Below are 18210 nucleotides of genomic sequence, written 5' to 3'. Positions count from 1 at the left end.
ATGCCACATAGCAGTAGACATTGATCTTTCTAATTATGCAGTTGATTGTTTCTCCCTTCATCTCTGCCCTTGTAGATTTCCTTACTAGATTTCATTCTATTTTCATCAAAACTTTGCCAAGTTCAGCTAGGTTTTCACCCTAGCGCTATTTTTTTTCAGGCTCATTTCATTAAAAAAGAATTTAAAAAATATTTAAGATAGACTTGTCTTTCTCTGTGCACTTAATATAACTGCAGAATACCTTCTATTCAGTGGCTATATCCCACCTTTTGGGGTAGTGATAAATATATTTGGCAGACTGGGGCATGGAAAAATAATCAAAATAGTTTAGGACTTAAAGTAATTAGAGAAACATTCAAGATTTTTTTTAACAGCCCATTATTATATTCATTTAAAATTATGTATAAAGTTGTAACCTCGCTTGCTGTTGACTTCATACTCAGTTGTACCAATAACCTTTGCTGTTTGCAAAAACTGTGTATAGTTAAGGTATTTTTATCTCTGTCATTATTTGTCTGCTACAAATGAGAAGATACTAGGGGTTGCTAAATCTAGGTTCCATGTGCTTCAGTGCAGCCAGTAGTGAGGCTGATTATGCATAGGCGTGCACATGCATGCATGCACGTATAATACATATATTCAGATACACAAGGCTGGCTTGTAGTCCCAAACTACACATACAAGCACATGCACATGAATGCTATATTTCCATCAGTAACGGGCTTTAGACACTCTATCCAGTAACTGGTCCCAGACCTCCCTGGCTTTCCAGTTATTTCAGACGCCCATGTGCACACTAACTCCCACACATATGCACAACGTTCCCCAGTAACTGGGCTTAGACATGCCATTTACCAGCTATCTCCTGGATCCCCTGAACTCCCACAGCTGCTAGTAACTAGGGATGTAAGACCTTGACAAATAGAGCCCCATCCCTGTTGGTGGTAGTTAGAGGTCTAGATCACTACAGTCTCTCCAGCTGCTGGCACCACAGATGCACAGACCCCCCTGACCCACGGTACAGCTCTGGTTGCTGAAACTTAGACCTCCGTACACATGATACACAAAGAATGGACACCCCTCCTCACTCAGGAAAACAGTTATAAATGGAGTTTGAAAAAGACAGGACAGACGCCGCTAATCAGATGCAGGACATGGCCCAATGCACATACTGGCCAGCAGCCTGTTTATGTGCCACCAGCCCCTTTTACCCCCTTATCATTGTGTTTTCTCATGTTTGTTCCTCCTTGAACTGTACTGATCCCTCCTTCTCTGTGTTTTTGCTTCCTCCCCTAAGCAGCTCATAATAAGTTTTCTATGATCTTCCCCTATATCTCATAATAAGTCTCAAACCTTTGTGGGCAACATCCCCCCTCAGTCAGTAAGGTGGTTTATATCCTCTTAATGGGTTTCGAACACAGACCACGTGTTGGGTTGAGCACTCTCCTGTGATAGCTCTGTGAGGAGCCAGATCAGGGCACCCTTTGTGGGATGGACAAGGACAGATCTACTACATTTGCAGTGTGTCAGATAACACGTGAAGCATTAAAACAGAGTTTGGTTATTCAGGGATATTGAATAATTGCCTTTATTAGAAGTGTTTAAAGTTAGATCAGTAACCTGTTTTCTGGGAACAGTAAGCTTGATCCTTGGGTGTGTGTACATGTAGTGGGAGGCATTATGAGACAAGCATTTTTCAGGTTTTTCACAGCCATACATATCTGCGGTTCTAATTTCTGAAGAAAACAATGGACAGTCCATGCTACCAGCTGCAATACACGCAGGATGTGCATTTATCTCATCTTTCATTTATCTTCCTTTCGTGTTTTCAGACTGGAGTTCTAATGTGTCAGGAAACAAGACTTCCAAAGCTGAGAGAGATTCATCCCCTGCATTTGAAGATACAGGCTATGATGACGTTGAAGAGCTGGGGCACTGATTCAGACTGTACTGACCACTTTTGGAAATACAATTCTGTTCATAAAATGCTAATAGGGTAATAAGAGAACCAGAAAAACCTGTGTTTGGGATTAGTTTAGCTAGGCTTCATTTATTTGCAGAGAAGTGATTACATACCTAGAAGAACAACAAGCATGACTGTTAAGAAAATATTTTCTATTTCCCTTATAATTTCTTGTTTCCAAGACTGCTTGGACAGTTTTTGCTTTTTATTTCTAAACATTTTCATTGAATTTTTTTTCTTCTGAGCCAGTTTTTCAACTCACGATGTCTTCTTATTAGAAGCTGTTTAAAGAGCTCAAATTTATTCTTCTAACAGACACACAGGGCAGCTTTCTGGAGGTTATTAGGAATGGAGACTGAACTGCAAGGAAATCATCAAGGTTCTGTTTCATTGTTTGGGTATTCTTGCTTGCAACACAGAATGTGAAGACAAGAATTCATTTTCTAGATAGTGCTTTGCAGATGAGAAACTCAGCAAGAGTGTGCCAGTGAAATTATGTGTCTAAAAGTACATACCTGTGAGAGTCACTATAATCTAGATGAGACTCTCATTTGTACATAAAAACAACAGTTGTGCAGCCATCATAATACATGAAGAAATGTGAGTTTGTCCCAGACAGGTGAGAAGACAGACAAATTCTTTCCTAAACAATCTCACTGAATTCCTTAGCCCAACAGGACACCCTATAACCCTGAGGCACAAGGGCTTGCATTGAGATGAACTGAATACTTCTTAGTATTCAGTCAGCATCCTGCCAAATCTGTGCTTCCCTGGATGTCTCCCTCTCAGCACTGAATGGAGCTTCCTATGGAATACTGTGAGAGCACAGGAGTGTTCTGTACTGCTGGTTCTGTGAAGCATAGGATGTTTCTATCTGTGTAACTTTATCCTTTCCAAGCTAGACTGGAAGTAATGGGGAAAAAACTCAAAAGGAAAGACAAATCTGGCAAAGACAAGGCACTTTGTTAAAAGAGATCTTAAGGCAAAGCAACTGCCTTGACATGTAGCTCCAGGCAAGAGTGGTATACTTGTCTGATTAAACCTTGGATCACATTCCAGCAGCCATGTCTTTGAGAAAGGCATTCTTCCTGATTGCTTCTCCAGCAACATCAGCAAGACTTGGCAGGCATACTATAGGAATGCTGTGAGACACGGGAGGAGGGAAACGCATACATCCATGTAATTTAGCAGCATCCCGCTATCTTCTCCCTGCTCTTCCTCGCTCACTAACAGAAAAATTAGGAAAGCACAAGCAGTGTTTGAAAGGAATAGGAAAAGGCAGCAGAAACTGATGGGGCAACCAATTCTATGCCAGAAATTATTGTAGTAGACTTTTTATCCCTATTCCTTTTTTATCCTGTCTATACAGGACAGGACTTTCTCTCCCTGGGTGCACCAGGCTGGGCTCTGGTCACCAGGCAGGAGGAATCTGCTGAGCCTTGGAGATGGCAACAACTGATGTCATTGGCATGATCCAGTCGAGCTGAGCACTCCCCAGGTGACTATATGTAAGGGTATATAATCCTCAATGTGGAAAGTGGATTGATGTTGGAAACGTGCCTACAGAGTTAAATTTTGTAACCAAACCTCTGTAGCATTACAGAGTGCAGTGAATGGGACCTGCCCAAGGAAATTTTTAAGATAATTGGACTAATCGCATTGAAAGCATATTAACAGAATACAAGAATAATAAGAGATGTTAAGTGGCTTAACTGTGGGGTCTACCAGGCAAATTTTCTACTCTGAAAGCTGAAAAAACAGATGCTTACAGAAGTGAATATAAGGAACACATCACTTCAAATTATCAAATCTGAAGCAATATTTGCTACTGAGCAGGATGAAAACCAAAAGAATCAGGCTAAGGTTGAGCCCATTACAAATCCATCTTTAAAATCTTTGAAAAAGTCAGGTGCAAAAGGAAAACACACAGCTACAAAAATATGGTCTCAATTTACAGAGAGGTTTAAACTTTGTGGAGTCTGATAGCAGAACTCTTGAGTATTGCATGCAAACTTCACCTACTTTCACATGGTTTGATCCCTCTAATCATCCCATACCTACTTTTTGTTCGTGTGTGTGTGTTCATGTGTGTGTGTGTGTGTGTGTGTGTGTATGTGTGTAAAGAACTCATACTGAAGTCTCCCAGCACTCTTCCAAATCCTTTCTTAATGATTGGCTCACTGCCCGGTACTCGGGTGTTAAGAAAGATTTCAGATTTTTCATCCTTGACTTAAAGCTACTTTGATTTCAGAAGGCTGCTGTGTTGAGAATTAAAAGGAGTCATCAGGAGCATATTCCAGATCATATATAGGACTAAGTGGGTTTTCTGCCTAGGGCACTGTGGCACTAACCTGATCACCTTCTATGACAAAATCACTCGACTACTGGATGGGGGAAAGGCCATAGATGTCGTCTTCTTGGACTTCAGTAAAGCCTTTGACACAGTTTCTCACAGCATTCTGCTTCAGAAACTGTCAGCCTCTGGCCTGGACAGGTGCACACTCTCCTGGGTTGAAAACTGGTTGGATGGCCGGGCCCAGAGAGTGGTGGTCAATGGAGTTAACTCCAGCTGGAGGCCAGTCACAAGTGGAGTTCCTCAGGGCTCAGTACTGGGTCCAGCTCTGTTCAATGTCTTTATCAATGACCTGGATGAAGGCATTGAGTGCACCCTCAGCAAGTTTGCAGATGACACTAAGCTGGGAGGAAGTGTCGATCTGCTGGAGGGTAGGGAGGCTCTGCAAAGGGATCTGAACAGGCTGGACTGCTGGGCCGAGACCAATGGGATGAGGTTTAACAAGGCCAAATGCCGGGTCCTGCACTTGGGGCACAACAACCCTATGCAGCGCTACAGACTGGGGGAAGAATGGCTGGAGAGCTGCACGGAAGAGAAGGACCTGGGGGTGCTGGTTGAGAGCCGACTGAACATGAGCCAGCAGTGTGCCCAGGTGGCCAAGAAGGCCAATGGCATCTTGGCTTGTATTAGAAATGGGGTCACCAGCAGGTCCAGGGAGGTTATTCTCCCTCTGTACTCAGCACTGGTGAGACCGCACCTTGAATACTGTGTTCAGTTCTGGACCCCTCACCACAAGAAGGATGTTGAGGCTCTGGAGCGTGTCCAGAGAAGAGCAACAAAGCTGGTGAGGGGGCTGGAGAACAGCTCTTACAAGGAGCGGCTGAGAGAGCTGGGGTTGTTTAGCCTGGAGAAGAGGAGGCTGAGGGGAGACCTTATTACTCTCTACAACTACCTGAAAGGAGGTTGTGGAGAGGAGGGAGCTGGCCTCTTCTCCCAAGTGACAGAGGACAGGACTAGAGGGAATGGCCTGAAGCTCCGTCAGGGGAGGTTCAGGTTGGATATCAGAAAAAAATTCTTCACAGTAAGAGTCATTGGGCCCTGGAACAGGCTGCCCAGGGAGGTGGTCGAGTCACCTTCCCTGGAGGTGTTTAAGGAACGGGTGGATGAAGTGCTTAGGGACATGGTTTAGGGAGTGTTAGGAATGGTTGGACTCGATGATCCAATGGGTCCTTTCCAACCTTGTGATTCTGTGATTACAGGATGTAGGGGAAGACCATTTGGGGATTGCCCAGGACTTCTTGTGGGATGGTGAGGGAAGGAACCAAAGGTGGGAAAAGGGAAGGGTTTAGGGGACTGGAGGAGGAACAAGTGTGCGGAAATAGAGGGTAAGCAGATAAAAAGGCCGGTTGCATGTAAATAGTTTGCTGGTCAGTATACTTGTCTGGCCATGCCCTATGCCTGTCCTAAATTCCTTTCTAACTCTTTGCTGGGCAAGGGTTCTCTACCCTATGCGTGCACGTGTGTCTATGGGTGTGAGTGCAGCAGCTGGAGTCAGACCACACGTCCGAGTGCAGGCATCCTCGAGTGCAGGCACGCGTGAGTGTATGATCACTAGTGAAGATCCAGCCAGAGCAGCTAGAGAGTAGGTGAGGGCCCATGAGAGCTAGGATCATTGAGTAGGTGTCTAAGGGCCACCTCTGAGTGTGACTGCCCTGTCTCATCTTCATCTGTCTTCAAAAGAAACGAAATGTAAAGAGAAAATAAACACTCTACTGGCACTCAGCAGTAGATTGCTTCCACATTTCTCTTTAATTATTACCTCAAAGTAGCAGTATTTGTTGTTTAGAAGCAGATGTTCTCTTTATCAAAGCTAATTTTTCTCATGCCTACAACTTACTTTTCAAAGGACTTTTTAAAGAAGTTGCCTTCTTCAGAGACGGCAAGACCTAGTTTAATAACAAAGGAGAAACTCTTTGTCATCTTAAATTGTACTTTTCAATTTTTTTTTAACAGGACAATTGCTAGCCCTAACACCTTCACATAAAGACAGTTTGCTCCAGCTGTCTTTGTGGCAAGATTTCTCAGTGCTATCCCGTAACAAGTAATAAAATAAAGGACAAATAGAGTGGGGTTTGCTTCCTTCTTTCTGTCTGCATTTAATTTATTTACCTTATGATGAGTGTTGCCAGAGGTAACGTACGGATGGACAGCGCTAAATAATGCATAACGTGGGTAAACTTAGATAGCTGAGTCAAACACCTTAAACACAATAAGGAACAACTTGTGCTCCACTCAAAGGTAGCCAGTCTGACTCACTCAGCCAGTATCTCTCTCTCTTTGTATAAATACATATAATACATAACATAAGCAGTAATTCTGAGCTGGTTTGACTTCTCCAAGGGAAAATCGAACCTCCTGACTTTTTTATAGTATCATTGAATGAAGAACTGAATAGCAAAATCAAGTGGAATTCCTTGAAGCACTCAAAATCACTTAGAAAATGTACTAATTATAGCTGTTAACAATTTTAGCCAATCCTTACAATGTCATTTCAGAACTATATGTGAAATGGCACATTTCCTTTCCAAGGGTAGATGTATAATAATCAATGAATGTAGTGTCATAGATTAAACATGTTACATACAAAGACAAACAGTTCTATTATAATGAACATATTATTTTTCTAAGACATAAAAGTTTGTAAGCAACAATAGTTCCATGCTGGAAACTGTTATAATCTCAGCATTTAAGATCTGTTGTCTAAAGTCGGACACAATTCACCTTTTAACTTCTGAAAATGTACAGACTCAATTTTCTGAGCTTTTGAGTGGTTGAAAACCTATAAAGCACAGTGGGAGGTGCCTATCCAAGAGCTGAATTTAGCCCAGCATATCCAATATCATTCAGTGATATAAAGGAGGAAGCACAGAATCATAGAATGGTTTGAGTTGGAAGGGACCCCAAAAGTCTTTTAATTCCAACTCCACTGAGATGGGTGAGGACACTTCCCACAGAATCAGGCTGCTCAAGGCCACATCCAGCCTGGCCTTGAACACCTCCAGGGATGGGGCAGCCACAACTTCCCTAGGAGACCTGTGCCAGTGCCTCACCACCCTCAGAATGAAGGATTTCTTATGTCTAGTCTAAATCTTCCCCTCTCCAGTTTATAGAACCATTCCCCCTAGTCCTATCACTACGTCCCTCCCCAGCTTTCCTGTAGCACCTTCAGGTACAAGAAGATCACTATAAGGTCTCCTGGGAGCCTTCTCTTCTCCAGGCTGAACAACCCCAACTCTCTCAGCCTGTCCTCGTATGGGAGGTGCTTCAGTCCTCTGATCATGTTTGTAGCCCTCCTCTGGACCCATTTCAGCAGCTCCATATCCTTCTTATGTTGAGGATTCCAGAACTGGACACAATACTCCAGGTGGGGTCTCACAAGAGAGGAATAGAGGAGCAGAATCACCTCCCTCAATCTGCTGGCCATGCTTATTTTTGATGCAGCCAGTAAAGACCAAAGAGCCGAGTCTGCAGATGTACCTCAGTTACTTCAAAGAATAAACACTCAGTGTGAAAGGAGGTGGTGGGGAAATACACTGCATTTCCAGATCAGATGGAATATTGTGATTGTCCCTCAACATGAGGAGTCACTTGAGGAAAGAGATGATGAAATTAGCACGGGTTGTGTGCTTTTGGAAGAGCGCTGGCCTTGCGCTGTTGCTCACGTACAGATGCAATGCTTAAAACAGTGAAATGAACTCCCTGAGTGTATCACAAGGAGATGGAAAGCAGCAATATAACATTTTGCCACCATGTGCTATACACCTCAATGGGATATTGGAATACACTTGACAAGATATTTAAATATCATGAAAGGAGATGGAGCCTTAACAGATTATTTGACTTGTGTAACATAGAATTACAGAATCACCAGGTTGGAAAAGACCTCTTGGATCGAGCCCAACCATCCCTATCTGCTACTAAACAATCCCTGAGTACCTCATCTACCCATGTTTTAAATACCTCCAGAGATGGTGACTCAACCACCGCCCTGAGCAGCCTCTGCCAGTGCCTGACGACCCTTTCCGTGAAATTTTTTTCCTGGTATCCAGTCTAAACCTCCCCTGGCACAGCTTGAGGCCATTCCTCTTTGTCCTGTCTCCTGTCACTTGGGAGAATAGACCAGCACCCACCTCTCTACAACCTCCCTTCAGGTAGTTGTAGAGAGCAATAAGGTCTCTCCTCAGCCTCCTCTTCTCCAGGCTAAACAACCCCAGTTCCCTCAGCTGGTTCCTGTAAGATTTATTCTCCAGCCCCTTCAGCAGCTTCATTGCTCTTCTCTGGACATGCTCCAGAGCCTCAACCATCCTTCTTGTAGTGAGGGGCCCAAATATATATAATAATACTAAAACCAAGGATAATGCAAAAAGAAAAGAGTGCTTTAGATGGTAGTTTAAGAACATTCTTAAAAATGCCAGTGTACTTAGAGTGGTTGGTAACTACTCATTTCCTACTGTGCAAGAAGCTCAGATTGTTACCCCAACTGACTCGTTTTCCCGGGGAATTGGCTTTTTCCACGCATTTCCGCAGGCCCCAGCGGGGAAGCTGCGCTCCCGGGAGAAGGTGCGGGGCTGCTCCCCGCCCCGGCAGCCCTCTCTCCTCCTGCCGCGCCATGGAGAAGGGCTCGGCTCCCTCCCGGCTCCGCTGCCTCCCGAGCCGGGATGCGCGGCAGCGGCGGCACCGGGCGCCCCGCGGCTGGGACGGGCGGCAGGAGGAGGAGGAGGAGAGATGGAGGCAGGAGAAAGAGATGGAGGGAGGAGCAGGAAGCGAGGAACGAGGAGGGAGGAGAGAAGAGGAGGGAAAGAAGAGGCGGGAGCGGGGAGGAAGGGCAGCCTAGAGAGGACAGAGTCTCCGGGAAGGAGGAGCGGGAAGGGAGAGAGCGAGGAAGTAGAAGGGAGTGGGGAGGGAGGGAGCGAGAGGCGGAGAGCGAGAAGGGAAGAGTGGGGAGGGAAGCGGGGAGGGAGCAAGGGGAGACGAGGGGAAAGCGAGGAACGGAGAGCGAAAAGGAAGGAGCGAGAAGAGAGGAGTGGGGAACAGGCGGGGGGGAGCGAGGAGGGAAGAGCGGGAAGAGGGGGAGGTGAAGGAAGACATTTGTTATAAGTTACTAACCTGTTATATATTTGAATGTTATGTACAGTTTTTGTGATTTTAGAACTAAAATATAGGATTAGCTTGAATAATAACTTTTAGCTCCCCTGCGCCTGGATACTTAGATAAGGAATTTTAACAAGGCTGCAGTTAAGAGGAATTGGAAAGAATGTGACTCTATGTAATTAAGCGATATTCAAGGACTAGCACAATGATAAGAAAAAGAACAACCGGCTGGGACCAGGTGCAGAGATGCCCAAGAGTCTTAAGAGCAAGAAGGAGAGTTGAAAAGTTCAACTGTGAGGAAGATCTACAGCCTTCCTCCAGAGGCCCCCGAACACCCCCCGAGGGCACAGCGCGTGCGCCGAGGGGAGGAAACCTACGTACATAAACTCCGGGAACTGATTATAATAGGCACACGTGTTCCGGGAAAAGTGATGAATATGGATGCTTTAACGGTATAAGGCCTTTGCGAATTGTGCTGGAAGTTGCACGTTCGTTAAGTGGAGCGACCCCCTGCGTGCCTGGCGTTGTATTAAAGGATCCCGTACTTAACCCAATTGGCATTGATTATTGTGTGGCCTTTCACGGCATAGGAGGAGCGGGGAGGGAGGAAGGGTGAGGGGGGAGCGAGAAGAGAGGAGCGGAGAGGGAGAAGGGAAAAGCCGGGAGAGGGAAGAGGGGAGGGAGCGAGGGGCGGAGAGGGAGGAACTGGAAGGGAGAAGGGGGTAAACGAGGAGGGAGGAGCGGAGAGGGAGAAGGGAGTAGCGAAGAAGAAGGAGGGAGGGGCGAGCAAGAGGAGACAAGGGGGAAGAGAGGAGCGGGGAGAGAGGAGGGAATAGGGGATAACGGGGACCGGAGAGAGGATGGCCGAGGGAGGAGCGGGAAGGGGAGAGAGGGCTGCGGGCAGGAAGGAGCAGGAAGCGAGGAGGGACAAGTGGCGCCCCGGAACCGGAGGGAGGAGCGGGGAGCGGGTCCGCCCCAGGGCTGCAGGGGACGGGGAGGAGGGGAGCCAGAAGAGGCACTGGGACGGGACGGGATCGGGATCGGGATCGGGATCGGGATGGGGCGGACCCGCGTGGAGCTGTTCTACGATGTGGTGTCCCCGTACTCGTGGCTGGGGTTCGAGGTGAGCGGCAGGAGGGCAGCGGGCTCGGGGCTTGCCCTAGAGGGGCGTTTCCATCTCTTCCTCTCCTGCCGAAAACTGGGGATACTAAGGAGGGGCGTCCCGGGCGAAGGGCAGCACGGCCCGGGCGTGTTTGGGCGTGAGCGCCAAACGCCTGGGTTTTAGGGGTAGTTTTGGTGTTTAAGAAGCGCAAGCGTCCACTCCCGAGATTGAACTTTTCCTTGTTTACTCCCGCTTAGACCTGCGTAGGCATCATGTGAATGTGGCCCTTCCCCTGATCTAGAGGTCAGAGTTCTCTGGCAGCACCCCGCAGAGGCTTTTAGGAACATCGCTGATATTATAGAATCGTGGAATAGTTTGGGTTGGAAGGGATCTTGAAGGTCATCCAGTTCCAAACCCTCTGCCATAGGCAGGGACATCTCCCACTGGATCAGGCTGTCCGAGGCCCTATCCGAGCTGACCTTGAACACCTCCAGGGATGGGGCAGCCACAGCTTCTCTGGGCAACCTGTGCCAGTGCTTCACCACCCTCATCGTACAGAATTTCTTCATAATGTTCCATGTAAATCTGCCCCTCTGTAGTTTATAGCCACTCCCCCTCGTCCTACCACTACATGCCCTTGTCAAAAGTCCCTCTCCAGCTTTTATGTTGCCCCTTTCAGTGCTGGACGGTCACCATAAGGTGTCCCCCCCAGAGCCTTCTCCAGGCTGAACAACCCCAACTCTCTCAGCCTGCTGTCATAACAGAGGTGCTCCAGGCATAGAAAAGGGTTTATTTGCAATGTCTATTTAACGCCTGAGCTTATTTCCCAGCTGCATGCAGCTCTATTGACTTCTCTGACTGTTAATCCATCACTACTTTTGTATGTTGCAGGTGCTTTGTCGGTACCAGCACATCTGGAATATTGATCTGTGCTTTCGTCCGTCTTTCCTTGCTGGCATAATGCAGGCAACTGGTAGGCAAGACAGGGAGATAGGTCTGTAGGGAAATACCTTTGGCACTAGTAGGACACTGGTGGGCAAGCTCTTAGTGAGTGCAGAGCCCACAGAGTCAACATTAAGCTAAGTTTGGGCACCAATAATAAATTATTTGTATGATTATGGAGCTCAGTAGTGACTGAGAAATCAATCACAAGGATTGTGAGACATACGGTCTATGCCAAAGTTCATCCGTTACAGGAAAATAGTAATTTGAAAGGGAATGTTTTCCTAAATGTTTTCTGTTGAGTTCAAAGCACAATTAATTGGTGGAACAGTTGCAGTTCATAATATACATGAAGGATCTAAGTATGCCATAAAATAGCACCTGTGGCCTTATTAGAACAAGTTAGACACTGAGACTTAGAGCTCATAAATCATGAAATTAACAAGTTTCTAGATTGCTTATCCTTGTATCAGTAGACTAAAAGTAATTTACTTTTACTAAAAGTAAATGAATCAATATAAATCCCTGCTAGAACATCTATATCTTGGTTTAAAACTAGTTCTGATGACTTAAAGGTTGATCTGTGCAAACCCAAATTAAATCATGTTTAAAACCTAGCATTATCTTTCGAAAAGCTGTGTGTCTTTCAGTAATCTATATATAAAATTATACTCTCCCTTAGGCACATGTATGGATGAGATCTCATGTGTCTACTTTTGTTTTGTCCGGTGTTATTATAATACAGTTGAAAATCTCAACAGAACTTTTTCCTGAAAGGTAACAAGCCCCCAGGAATGTTGCCAAAGCGTGGAGAATACATGCTGAAGGATGTAGAAAGGATGGCAAAATACTACCAAGTGCCTGTGAAAATTTCAGGAGGTGTCTTACAACGTGTCATTGGTACAGGTAAGTAGATTAGCAGGTGTTTTCCTACACTAGCACTTCTGGTTCACATTCGCCCTAACAGTAAAGATGAATTCCCAGTCTACAGCCTCTTCCTATATCTGTGAGCAAGATTAAGTCTGTGCATCTTAAACCATAAAAGGAACTTCTGGAGAAGCATGCTTGTGAATGATACTAGCATGGAAGATATGGTGAGTCAACACAAGCTTTACTGTTTGGGGACTGTTGCAGAGAAGATTATACTATTCTTAGGTGGCACTTGTGTAGACAGTATCTGTTCCTGATCCTGTGCCACATTTCAGTATGTTTCTCTGTCTCCCCACTAATCCCAGGCACTCTTGCGGCCATGCGCTTCCTCACAGCCATTGATATGACACAACCACGATACCTGGAACCCTTATCTAGAGAGTTCTGGATACAGTTTTGGTCACAGGTCAGTATTTTATGATCAATTTCTTGATCTTTTCTCTGTCACCCTTCCTGTCCCACTTAATTCAAATGTGGAATTCCGCAAGAGAAAGGAAAAGCCTTCATAAAAAGTCATAGCAGGAAATGTAAGGTCATAGTTGTTCAGAAGCCATTACAAGAAAAAGATCTAGCTTACACTCACCTTAATTTGCCTCCGTTTAGGTATTTATGGTGAGTCCTAGGCTGAGTGGATCAGTAGTACATATCAGAAAGCACTTAATACATTTCTAGATTAGATGACTTAAAACTTTTTCTGAGGAAATTTCTCCAGCAACTAGTATTGTTTTTATTTCTGTTTTCTCAGAAAACTTGCTTTCAAGTCCAGAGCTGAACTTTTGTTCTTAAATACTGAATTACTTGTTTTATTCTTTTACCAGCATGAAGATATTAGTCAACCGGAGAACATACTGGCTGTAAGTGTCTCCTTTGTTGGTGCTTCAGCATTTCTGTTATGTATTCTTATTGATGGCTTGGATCAGTGATAGACATGAAGTCAGCTTAGTCAAGTGATCACTTGAGTGTTGAAACATTTCAGCTAGAAAAAAAAGTGCATTTAATTTCCCTAGCAGCTTTGTTTGGAATTTTTTTTTTTTTTTTTGTCCTGTTTTTAAGGACACTGTGAACCAGAAGACCCAAAATCTCCTTTTTTGTTAATTCATGTGGTGAGATACGCAGGATTGACAATGAATTATCTGTTGATACTGTTTTATTAACAGTAGTGAAAGTATGAACAGTGTCTCCAAAATGCATTGAGGTTTTGCTGTTACATGAAACCTTCAGGGGAAATGGACCACTTTGGAAAAGTTGATGTTCCTTGGAATGGTGGAGCCAGGCTTCACTATTAAGTTCTATGCTGTATTGCCCTTTTAGTAATTGTACTCTTTTGATGTGTTTTCTTCTGCTGTTTAGAGTTTGACAGTAAAACCTGTAATGGCATGTGAATTAATATACCATTAGATCCTTCTTAAGGGCTCTCATTTCTACATTATTTTCAAGTTTTTGGAATATGAAGAAAAAAGAAGAATTATCCACAACTAGTTTCTCCCATCCAGCATCCCTGTCTGAAACCCCAAACCTGCAGACCTGCTGCTTCCCCAGAGTCTAGTCCTTGCACTTCAGCTTCATCTTAGTACACCTTTTTTTATCAGAATTTCAGCAGAAGTTTGTACTTTCCCTTTCAAGCGGCAAGATTTGAAGGATATCATTAAACCGTGGTGCATTAACCCTGGTAGGCAGCTAAGCACCACTCAGCTGCGTGCTGACTTCCCTTCACTGCCCAGTGGGACAGGAGAAGAGGAAAAGAAGGAAACAAGAAAAGATGTGGTTTCATGTAAAATTGCTTAATAAGCAAATGAGAAGTGGAAGAGTACTTAAAGAAAACAAAACAAGTGGTGGAAAGGCACTCACCACCTCCCACTGTGCCCAGCCAGTTCCCAAGCAAAAGGTGGCTAACCTTCCCGCAACCCCTCCTTATGCTCACCACTGTGTTATGTGGCATGGAGAATCTCTTTGGTTAGTTCTGGTCATATGCCTTTTTGTGTCCTCTCCCAACCTCTTACCCCCAGTGTATTCACTGCAGCGGGGAGTAAGAAACAGAGGCAGCCTTGACACTGCGCAAACACTCTTCAACAACAGATAAAACATTACTGTGTTGTTTTGGTTACAAATCTAAAACACAGAACCACGTGAGCCACTATGAAGAAAATCAACTCGCCCCAGCCAGACCCCGTACATAAATATAGCGAGAAAGTCCTCACATAGTCTCTGAATCCATCCTTATTTAAATAAAGATAAGGAAAGGACATGCAGAACTTTAGAGAAAAAAACTTCATACTCAAAAAGATGTCTGTGTGATTTAGTCTCTGTTTGATGGTCTGTGGGTATTCCCCTATGTCCAGCAAGGCAGAGGCAGGCGTCTCCTTATTTGATTGTGCCTGTCTTCATTCACCCATGCAGCAAGTACTAGACGACCTTCCTCTCTTGTGGAATTAAGCTATTCAAAGTTGGGTGAGGGGTCCTAGCCCTTTTATGAGTCTTCATAGGTGGATCTATTTTACACATCAGTTAGAAACATTGACTGTTGCTTACTTGATACAGTTCCTTAGTATTTTGTTATTTTTTTTTAAGTCAGCAGTAACATAATTATAGAAGCAATGCATACTTCTTTAATCCTGCCCCAGTCCACTTAAATGCCCCTGCTGCCCTGGAATGGTGAGGACCAGATGCTATGTGTAAATATTTCAGTCTAAATACGATGGCTACCAAGCTTACACAGCATTTTGTTATACTCCAGTGCTACACTTGTTTATCTACCATCCAAGCAGAATCAAAAAGAGCTCCTGAGCTCCTAATTTCCCTGATGTGGAAGTAGGAGAATCATAGACTCATAGAATATAGAATCACTAGGTTGGAAAGGACCCACTGGATCAAGAAAATGTGGATGCTAAATGAAAAGTGATTGAGAGAAGAAAGAAAAGATCATTAACAATTGTATGTGCAGGATTGGTGCTCCGTGTGCAATACTTTTTTCATTTTTTAATTTTTTTTAAAGAAAAATAAAGGTCATGTCATTCAGGTAGATGACATGGAAGTTAAGATATTTTGTGAAATAGCTTATTAAAATAGATCCTTGTAATTTCAGTGTTACCTGATAAACATTGGATCTATACCTTTGGCCACTTTATCTCATTCCCCTGTGGTACAGAGTCAGAGAAGGCTAAAAAAATACAGTAATAACTTTAGCAACTCTGAGTTACAGTCTCTTTCAGGCAGTATCACTTATAGTTCCTATGTGGCCACATTTGTCATACAAACTGGTTTTGTCTTGGCAGGTTTGTATAGTAAGATTTTCAGAACAATATTTTTTCAGTAAATTATCTGATTGGATCAGAAGTTAAACTTTCTCTTTCCTTTCTTTTTTTCCTGTTTAGGATCTCAGGGGAAAAAAAGCAGATTTTGGGCTTGGAAGTTTAAATTAACCCTTCTACTATGTATCTGAGAGTTGATAAATGAGGAATGGGTTGGTAATACAAGAAGACATTTGTGCAAGAAGTGCTTCAAGGCTATTTGGTAATTGTTTGGTAGTAGAAATTGAGCGATAACACTGAAGGTTACATTAATTAGACCATAGTAGGGATTACAGTATTTAGTATTAGAGTACTTTTCATTATATCATCTCTTCTCAGGTTGCCCAACGGGCTGGACTATCATCAGAGGTCGCCCAAAAGCAACTTGAAATGATCTCATCCTCTGCAGTGAAGAATAGACTGAAGGAGACAACAGAGGAAGCACTAAAATATGGGGTGAGATGCTTCCAATGTCACTTGGCATCACCAGCTATGCGTTCCTTCCCTATTAAAAATTCTGGGAAGCATGGAACAGTGAAGGCGATGGTTAGAAAGCACTATATAGATCATCTTTTTTAGGTGGTCTTGCTTTTTGAACATGCAAAACCTAAGTCACTGCTGTTGGTAACTTACTGCATTGTCACCTGGGAAACCAAAATTGACCCATTCAGCTCGTTCCAGCTGAACAGCAAGGAAAGGGAGGTACAGAACGAGTACTAAGAGGCAGCATTTATCACCGCTTGACATAAAACTGTGATTTATCATGTTGCTTTTTTGCTGCTTCAAAAGGGGCTCTGGAGAGCCTGCTACTTTCTAACGGCTCCGTAGGACTCATCTTTTAAGAATGAAAGAGGTGAAAAGAAGGGGACAGGGAAAAAAGTTAAATTTTTTGCTTTTTATTCCTGAAGACTGATCACATTTGCAAAAATTTCTTTCATTATAACGTTCTGTTTCATCTCCAATGGTGTCAATAGGCATTTGGGATGCCTGCTGTTGTGGCACATTTCAATGGAGAACCTCATCTCTTTTTTGGCTCTGATCGCTTAGAGCTGCTAAGCAGCGTTATAGGTGAGTGTACCTAATAACATCACTTTTGGTTTCATGCTTTCACCCTCTTTTAATGAAATATGTAATATACAGCTAAATGAAACACTATTGACGTCTTTCAAATGTTAAATAATGTTCGGTACCCTTCTTATGGCACGCAACTGCTGACTGGAATGTATCTTAGTACTGTCAGAGTGACAAAAGATATAGTCCTTTTGCAAACAAGAAATAATTTGAGTTCTCCATCCCCTCTTGGTATGTTCAAGGCTTTGTGCTCCACATGTCATTCTCAAATTACTACTGAAACTCTTTCGTTTACAAAATGTTCATATTTAACCATTTAGTACTGGACATTAGATCTTTTTTTCATTTTTCTGTTAACAGAATATGAATTTACAATTTTTAAAGAGAACTGGATTATGTTGCGATAACTAATAAAACTCACTATTGATCTCAAGATTTGGCACTTGAGAGAGTTTGTCACTAGAGTTACACACATAACTGGCTCTAATGGATTTATTAAAAAAAAAAAGCAGAATATCTTAATTAATATAAATTAAAATTAGACATAGCCTTAAAGAAAGGGCATTTTTTTGAGGTTTATTTTCTTTTCTGGATGGGTTTCTGATTCTATAAAAATATTCTTGATGAAAATCAGAGTGAGGAAGATGAATACCAAAACACCCACTACGATAGTCATTAATCCTAATTAGAATGTAATGGCCTGGTTTCTAGTCTTAACTCCAAGGACTTCAACAGATTTTCTTTATATTTTTCTGACTCCCCAGCCTTCCATCCTTTTTCTCTTCCTTACCCCCAACCCCTCAAAAAAGCAGTCCTAAAAAGAATTAGCTTCACCCTTATGTGAATTGCCCCAGACCTGCAGAATCTCTCATCTGTTTCACAGCAAAATAATTCTGGACAGCTTCATTTGTGACTAGACAGTGAAGGATTTACTGGCTGAAGTATGACAAACAAGATATAAATCTGTACTCCATCATTAGTGTTTACCCTTCGAAAGAGGAGTAGAACAGTCATCCTACTGCAGAAATGTGCCTAGCCAATCACTTCTGTGCATTAAGTTTCAACTTTCTCTTATGCTTGTTTGTCTTGCAGGTGAAAAATGGCTGGGGCCAGTTCCATCAGTTCCAAGCCCCAAGATGTGAAGAGTCCTGAGGAAGTGTGGAAGAGTGAAAATATACACGATCAACCTTCAGTGATTATCTGAATGTATCCAATTTTATGCAGAGATGGCTTTCTCATCTTTAACCACTAACTTTATGGCTCAGTCTTATCTCTAATAACAAAGAAGTTGAAGGTTTGCCAGTAGTACTAGTCTGGTGAGGTCTTTACCAATACAAATATGCTTTTCTTTCGACAGATTAATGGTTAACATTAAAGATTAAACATTATTCTTTCCTGATTAATTCCTTTTCTCTAAAAACATTAGGATTAAATTGTTGTTACAGGACTGTCATCTCTAGATTTCTCCTAT

At 43.4% G+C, this 18210-nt stretch overlaps 3 protein-coding genes across 6 annotated transcripts in view; 2 read left to right on the top strand and 1 right to left on the bottom strand.

Annotated features, from left to right (window-relative positions):
• The window catches only part of LOC104064387 (antigen WC1.1), a 32341-nt gene extending 28311 nt beyond the window's left edge, over positions 1-4030 (top strand). For all 3 annotated transcript variants that reach the window (XM_054050718.1, XM_054049952.1, XM_054051504.1), the window contains one exon: positions 1833-4030. In XM_054050718.1, the coding sequence (XP_053906693.1) occupies positions 1833-1939 (107 nt within the window). In that variant the 3' untranslated portion in view covers positions 1940-4030. The remainder of the gene's footprint in view (positions 1-1832) is intronic.
• Positions 1-18210, bottom strand: part of LOC104064347 (rap1 GTPase-activating protein 1) — an 80512-nt gene that overhangs the window by 19580 nt on the left and 42722 nt on the right. The gene's annotated exons all lie outside the window — the stretch shown is intronic.
• On the top strand, positions 10456-18127 carry GSTK1 (glutathione S-transferase kappa 1). Its single transcript, XM_054057058.1, has 8 exons — positions 10456-10530; positions 11401-11482; positions 12229-12357; positions 12687-12787; positions 13200-13235; positions 16008-16124; positions 16643-16736; positions 17832-18127. Exons 1-8 carry the CDS (start codon positions 10465-10467, stop codon positions 17879-17881), a joined length of 675 nt encoding a protein of 224 aa, XP_053913033.1. The 5' UTR covers positions 10456-10464; the 3' UTR covers positions 17882-18127.

The sequence above is a fragment of the Cuculus canorus genome, chromosome 1 (assembly GCF_017976375.1).
Source record: "Cuculus canorus isolate bCucCan1 chromosome 1, bCucCan1.pri, whole genome shotgun sequence".
In the NCBI taxonomy this organism is placed as follows: Eukaryota; Metazoa; Chordata; class Aves; order Cuculiformes; family Cuculidae; genus Cuculus; species Cuculus canorus.
Note: the sequence above shows the minus strand (reverse complement) of the source record. Positions and strands in the feature narration are given on the sequence as shown.